Source organism: Trachymyrmex septentrionalis, unplaced genomic scaffold, assembly GCF_001594115.1.
Source record: "Trachymyrmex septentrionalis isolate Tsep2-gDNA-1 unplaced genomic scaffold, Tsep1.0 scaffold44, whole genome shotgun sequence".
In the NCBI taxonomy this organism is placed as follows: domain Eukaryota; kingdom Metazoa; phylum Arthropoda; class Insecta; order Hymenoptera; family Formicidae; genus Trachymyrmex; species Trachymyrmex septentrionalis.
Genome location: NW_017305611.1, coordinates 1,090,884 through 1,096,845, shown reverse-complemented (window position 1 = coordinate 1,096,845; position 5,962 = coordinate 1,090,884). Strand labels below are relative to the sequence as shown.

At 35.1% G+C, this 5,962-nt stretch overlaps 1 protein-coding gene across 1 annotated transcript; it reads right to left on the bottom strand.

Moving 5' to 3' along the window:
- Positions 1–1,783: 1,783 nt before the first annotated feature.
- On the bottom strand, positions 1,784–3,972 carry LOC108751428. The gene is made up of 2 exons (XM_018491628.1): positions 3,847–3,972; positions 1,784–3,180 (listed from the first exon to the last, which is right to left on the bottom strand). Exons 1-2 carry the CDS (start codon positions 3,955–3,957, stop codon positions 2,890–2,892), a joined length of 402 nt encoding a protein of 133 aa, XP_018347130.1. The 5' UTR covers positions 3,958–3,972; the 3' UTR covers positions 1,784–2,889.
- Positions 3,973–5,962: the final 1,990 nt, after the last annotated feature.

The following is a 5,962-nucleotide window of genomic DNA, read 5'->3' as shown; positions in this document are numbered from 1 at the left end:
TATATATATATAAATTTTAAAAGGAGTTTTTTATTGTTGCATAATACATTCGTTTTTCGAAGAGGCTGGGTTTAAAAGTATATGAAAAAGGATTGGAAGGTTTAACTCTCAGTTTAAGTTCTTGGAATATTTTGTGCTTATTTCTTTTTTGATGATGAAAGACTAGCGTGAAATCGCAGAATCTTTTATTTCTCGCCTCACGGAAATAATCCCGGTATAATTCAGCACACCGGGACAACGATAGATGTGTCGCGCGACTCAACTTAATTACCACGCGAAACGGTTAACGGTGGCAATTAAACGAAGCAATTAAAAGTTTTTCCACGCCCGAGTTGTCGAGGCTGCGGCTATGAACCCTTTCCCTTGTCTTCCTGACAGGCAGCAGAGTGCACTTTCAATCGATATATTTTATTCGATGTGCATCCCGCACCAATTTTATTATCGCTTTTCCTCTGCTGAAATCACCGTTCTGATTTTTCGATCGTTTTGATTATCCGTTATCGTTGATTCGTCATCCTGAAACAACGAGGGTATTTCCATCGTTAAACTGAATAGGTTGTAACATAGCTTGCGGGCGTCAGCTTTTTAGGCTATTAAATTTTAAGATCTTTTCCGCTAAGAGAATTGATTTTTCTAAAATACATTATCCTTTAATTTATTAAAGGGATGAATTTTTATGATTTTTTTTTAAATTAATACATCTTAATTTAAAGAACATTAATTTAATTGAAGAAACAACGGTTTTACTGAAGCATCTAAAAATTTAGGTGCATACAAAAAAAATCTGAAAATAATTTTGTTGAATTACAAAAGTAGTTATGTAGAACGCTTAAGTGTTGATAACAACGCTGAAAAAAGTTTTAACATTCCAGCAACCTGTTTAAGCGTTCTACACAATTATTTTGATGGTCCAAACTAAATTATATCATGATCCATATTTAGCTTTGTTAAATTTTTAGATACTTTAACAAAACCATTTTTTCGCACGTTTTTTTTTTTATCATATGAGGCACTTTAAAGTACAAAGTATAAAGATTACAAAATATTATACAAAAACGTAAATAATTAAGTAAATAATTAGTAAATAGTAAGATGTAGGAAAACTTGTACAATTTTTGTTGATGATGAAGGAATTGAAGAGTAAAAACGAAGAATAAAAACAATATGATAAAATCAAGAAAACTTAAAACTTTTATTTTTATATTTATTAAAGATGAGAGATAAGTTAGATAAGATAAGAGGATAGAGATATTTCCATACTTTCCAAAACGGTATTAATCTTTATTTCCGAGATCTCTCGCAGGAATTTTTCCCGCCGTTTTTCGCGTCATATTGCGCCAATTTCCCCGCAAGTGTCTCTAAATTCTTGTTAAAGGCATGGATTTAAAAATGCATTTGTCGTCGTTGGCAAAGGTACAGTTATATTTGCCTATGTAACATCCCGCAATATCTAGGTCAAGCGAGACATTTTTCTTTACACTAACTTTCTCCTTGAAATTTTACAGAGCTTGGTTAACTTTTATAAACTTTAATAAATTACATAACATTAAATATTCCGCTTTTATAAATACGCTTCCATTAAAATTCTATTTGTATAAAGCGGTTGGGAATTAACTTCTCTTGAGGAGAATATAAAGTCAAAAATATATTAAGACCCTCTATTAAATATGAATCACATCTTTTACTCCAAATTTGTATTTCGAAGGGAAAGTCGGATTTGTCGGAAAATATACGTCGTTGATTTTACGAGATATAACAGGAAAGGGGAAAAACATTGTGAGAATTATTGTATTGTGCGTTATATTTTTGTTTTCTGCAATGATTTACATGATTTATGAATATACAACAGATGTCTTATAGAAGATATAAGCGCGAAGAAGAATTAGCAACGTTTCGTCAGTTTTTTTGTTAATATTTTTAATATAATAAGACATATTATAATATATTATCACGTTGCGAATATTCTTCTCGCGAAAATTCAGATTTAGACAAACATTTAAACGAAATAAGAGAATACGCTGCATTGGTAATATAAATGAGATACGTTGTTACTGAATTATATAGTTTATAAATGCATTGTATACGTGTGTGTGTGTGTGTGTGTGTGTGTGTGCGCGCAAAGAGCACTGTTCTTTGACAACGCTTTATGATCTTTTTTCACATTTTACGTGATAATGAAATGCAATAGTAATATATACCGCGTTGCACGAATAGTTCTCTTTGTACAAATCCAAATGGTGGACAGTCCGTTTTATTTATTTTCATGTAAATACGTAGAGTATTTAATTAGAGACGTATGTGTGTGCATATAAGTGATAAGTGTAATAAAGGTTTTTCAACTAGACCGTATAAACAGCACGAGTATTTTCTTTAGAGAGAGAATGACATTCCCGGACAACTGCAAGAGGTGTTACTGGTAACGAAAGTGAAGGTGTTTCACTCGAATAAGGCCTGGTTCTTAGTATGGTTCGCTTCCTGTTCATTTGCGATCCTCTTAGAAACTCTACCTTGCATACGAATGGCTATTTATAAATCACGCCCATAACTTGTCGTGTGCTTATATGAATCTTGAATAATTTTCCAAAGAATTGACCAGCGTAACTCGAGTAAAGTACGTATTTCGTAAGATAGAATCGAATCCAAGTAAATAGTGTAGCATAATTTCCCATTTCACTTTGAACGAGCCAAACACTTTTCTTGATGAAAGTAGAATTCATTTGGTGTAGTGGATATTCTGCTTATGGGGCTTGTCGATGAACTATCTTACGTGATCGCATCTTGAGTATTCTCCTCATGCAGCTGGTCTAGTTGGCGGTTGTCATCGTGGAAATCAGAGAGGCTGGTCGGTAGTTCGGCGTGTTCCCTCGGGCTCATGTGGTCTACGCGTATCTAGGCCAAGTAATAGGGCGCGCTATAACCGGCAGCGTAATAGGGGTAGCTCGAATAGGCCGCGTACGCATAGGGGTAGCTGTATGCCGAGTACGCCACGGCCGGCGCGGTGTATGCTGCACTGTAAGTGAGCGGTGCCGTATAAGCCGCGCTCAGCAACAATCCTCGCTTGTTCCTGGCCGCTTCCGGCGAGGTGGACTCGGCCCGCGCCGGTTCGATGGACTCCACCCCGGCGGTGGGTTTCGCTTCCGTGAGGGCTGCAATGGCCACAAGGGCGAACAGGGCGATAGCCTGTGCACGTGAAAGAGAAGTATAAAAGGCGTGTCATTACATTAAAAAGCTTCCAATGCACTCTTTAAAGGAATACGCGAAATTAAAAGAGACTTGGGATTTATTAATCCTCCATCTGCGATCATATTTTTACTCCTTCCGTCTGCAATACGTTCTTTTTTATTCTATTCTAGGCTTTCAAAAATGTTAAAAAATTTAGCGTTACCTTTTAATACCTCTGTATTACATTATTATAAATAGTTATTATAAATAGTTTTTTAACAAGCTTTTTTTTTAACTTTCCCCTATTTTAGGAGAGGGAATTGGACTCTGCCTGTTTTTATTTTAAAGAAATTTGAGAGTAAAGTTTCACTTGTGCTAACAAAGGCTTAGATTACAAATGAAGGGTTAAAGTTTTTTTTTTTTTTTGAATTATTTCTTGAGGATACCGTAAAATAAGGAAAATTTCTTATTTATATTGAATGAGGATATGATATTTGATTATAGCAACTCTGTTAATCTCGGTGGTATTTCTCTTTCTGTTATAATTGAGCGAATAATATCGAATAAAATGTTATTGTTCAAAAGTCAAAGGTTAAGAATTTCAACAATTGTTGGTATTCTTACTACATAGCTGTTATATTAGCTTAATTTGAATATTAAACAGAATGCAATTGTTTTACTCACGGTGAAGTATTTCATGTTTGCTGATTGTTGAAGATCGGGAAAGCCTCGAAGAGCTCGAAGATCGAAGATCGATTGATGCTCGTGCTCTCGGGGTGGCGCACTTTTATACATGCTGAAATGTACGTGCACCGACTTGCGAACATCGTTTTCGACTGGCGTAATCGCGCATAGCAATTATTGTTCTGGTGACATTGTACGTCAGTACGGAGGGAGATGGGGAGTACCATCGAGAATGTAGATGCGAGCATCGAAGTTGAGCAACCCGTCCTTGGCCGCCGTCCAAATGGAGACGTAAGAATTTTTTGAAGCTCCGCCGCCTCCAGCCGATTCAGTCGCGTTTAGGAATTCCTGTGATACCTTCGTACTATCTCAAGCTTGAATAACATTGAGTTGTTGACATTTCGGTAGAATCAAAATATAAATAATATATTCGGAGGCAAATGAGATTTCTCGAAAGCTAAACTGGCCGATTTTACATAGAAACGACAATTTTGCTTAAATATCTAAAAATTTAGGTAGATACAAATCTGAAAATTTTATTTTCTGTTGGACCATTAAAATAATTATAGGATAAATATTGTTAATAATTATAGGATAATTATTAGGAAATTCAAACAATGCTGCAAAAAGTTTTTGACATTGTAGCAACTAGTTTGAGTATCTTACATTATTTCGAGAATCTTAACAAAATTATTTTCAAATCAGTATCTAGTTAAATTTTTGGATTTAACAAAACTACTATATTAAATAAAAAGTAGAGACAATAAACTTATTATATGTGTGCTTTGCTATTAAAAATGAAAAAATTCACATTAAAGTGAAGTTGATCAGTTTGGCTTCTGTAATGCTGAAATTTGCCCAAACTTTGGAAATTTTCTCTTGTCGATCTTTAATTGAAGATATTTTCGCTTCTAAACAAAGAGAGAATATACTCAGTTAAAAGATTATCATTAATATTAAAGTAGAGAAATGCGAAATTTACAATGACAACGATTGCGAATTTTTGCGAAGAACATTGATATTTGTCAATATAAAACTGTCGATATATTGTTAATTTATATTCCGTATACGATTGTCGCAGCCGTCACGGCAATTTTCACGATGCGGTTACGGTTTAGCTATTCTAGCCTTGTACTCGATTGGATCCCGTTCGCGGCCACGGAGCCCAAATGGTCCCCGTGCCATTGAACAGGCCGAGTGCAGTTTCCCACACAGGGCCGAGCATCGCTAATGGTGCCTGAAAATCGCGAATCTAATAGAATCCAATTTGCCAGTTAGGATTTCTCGACTTGGCTCATACGGCGAGCTAATCGTGTTAACTCGCGATCATTTATCGGAATTTTCTATAATGTTCTGTAACTCGCGGAGACAATATCCCGACGGTAAACTCTTTCGGAAATGGATTAATCGAGGAATTAATTTAAAACAGATTTTTTAAGCGACAATTTAATTTATTAACTTGAAAATAAATCACATTCATTAGTTTAAGTTCATGCAAATTTTATATCCGGTAATAGGTAATTTACATTTAATTAGCCAGGATAATTAGCATCGAAAGTAAAGAAAAGGTGGTAATTATTTATTAAATATGTATTCATATAAATATGTATACAGAATATGGTTATCTCAGAGTTCAAATAATTTGTCATTAAAATATATTTTGTTAGCGCGCGATCACAGACATAAGAATTCCATGGAATTCTTGGCATGATTTACCGTCCGAAATTGTTTCATACGACAATGTTAAAGCGAGAGACGAAAAGCATACGCGATACATGCCTCTCCCGACACAGTAACTTGGCACAAGAGTAACGGTCCGTCGTTAATCATATTTTATTCAGGCCCACTTATCGCGCTGGAAACACAGTGTTACGCTCTTTTCAGTACCGGAGATCAATTTTTCATGAAGGTCTCACTGCAGCCGGTTGCATTGTGTCTTGTGTGAAACTACGCTAACGTCGTAGCGTCGAAATTGTGCATCATTGTCGTTGATCTCCTTTCGACGCTTTTAATTTAACATCTCGGCAATGCCGTTTTGTTGTATATTATAGCACAGAAAATTTCTTTTATAAGATAATATGCTAGAATCTATGAACAGCAAACATATATATATATA

Coding starts and splice junctions, on each gene's coding strand:
- LOC108751428 (XM_018491628.1), bottom strand. CDS start 3,957: ATGTATAAAAGTGCGCCACCCCGAGAGCACGAGCATCAATCGATCTTC. Junction 3,181..3,846: donor CAAACATGAAATACTTCACC/GTGAGTAAAACA, acceptor TCACGTGCACAG/GCTATCGCCCTGTTCGCCCT.